General features: G+C 39.1%; 1 protein-coding gene across 1 annotated transcript in view; it reads right to left on the bottom strand.

Annotated features, from left to right (window-relative positions):
• Positions 1-419, bottom strand: part of LOC119592940 (sialin-like) — a 4,586-nt gene that overhangs the window by 3,930 nt on the left and 237 nt on the right. Inside the window, exons 2-3 of the mRNA XM_037941832.1 lie at positions 294-331; positions 107-193 (exon numbers count right to left, since the gene is read on the bottom strand). Coding sequence (XP_037797760.1) covers positions 107-193; positions 294-331 — 125 coding nt within the window. The remainder of the gene's footprint in view (positions 1-106; positions 194-293; positions 332-419) is intronic.

The raw sequence follows: 419 nt of genomic DNA, 5'->3' as shown, positions 1-419 counted from the left end.
TATACATGAAAATATTTAACTTAACACAAACAAACTAACGATCCGATCCTACATGAGATCTACCTCAATCCTCCTAAATGGTCTAAGTTTCAGCCACTAACCCTACCCATATATGTGAAGGATATGAACCTCGGGCGCTCAAGGGGTGGAATCCACTTCGCCACCATCACGTTGAGGGCGGGTATACCATACCCTGAGAACAAAAGCATTACATTTATTAAGAAATCGGCTATCAACTCATGCCTTACGGGTTAGGTCCACTGCCTAGGTAATGATCACAGACTGTAATCTACTCATGATTGTGAATAGTGATAACGACTCTATAGTTCGTCTGTTGAATGAAATGCTGATACAGGAAAAACTTTTAAAATCCTACAGCGTTAATTATTTTATGAATTTCAGAAACAGCCAAATCAGAT

The sequence above is a fragment of the Penaeus monodon genome, chromosome 31 (assembly GCF_015228065.2).
Source record: "Penaeus monodon isolate SGIC_2016 chromosome 31, NSTDA_Pmon_1, whole genome shotgun sequence".
In the NCBI taxonomy this organism is placed as follows: domain Eukaryota; kingdom Metazoa; phylum Arthropoda; class Malacostraca; order Decapoda; family Penaeidae; genus Penaeus; species Penaeus monodon.
Note: the sequence above shows the minus strand (reverse complement) of the source record. Positions and strands in the feature narration are given on the sequence as shown.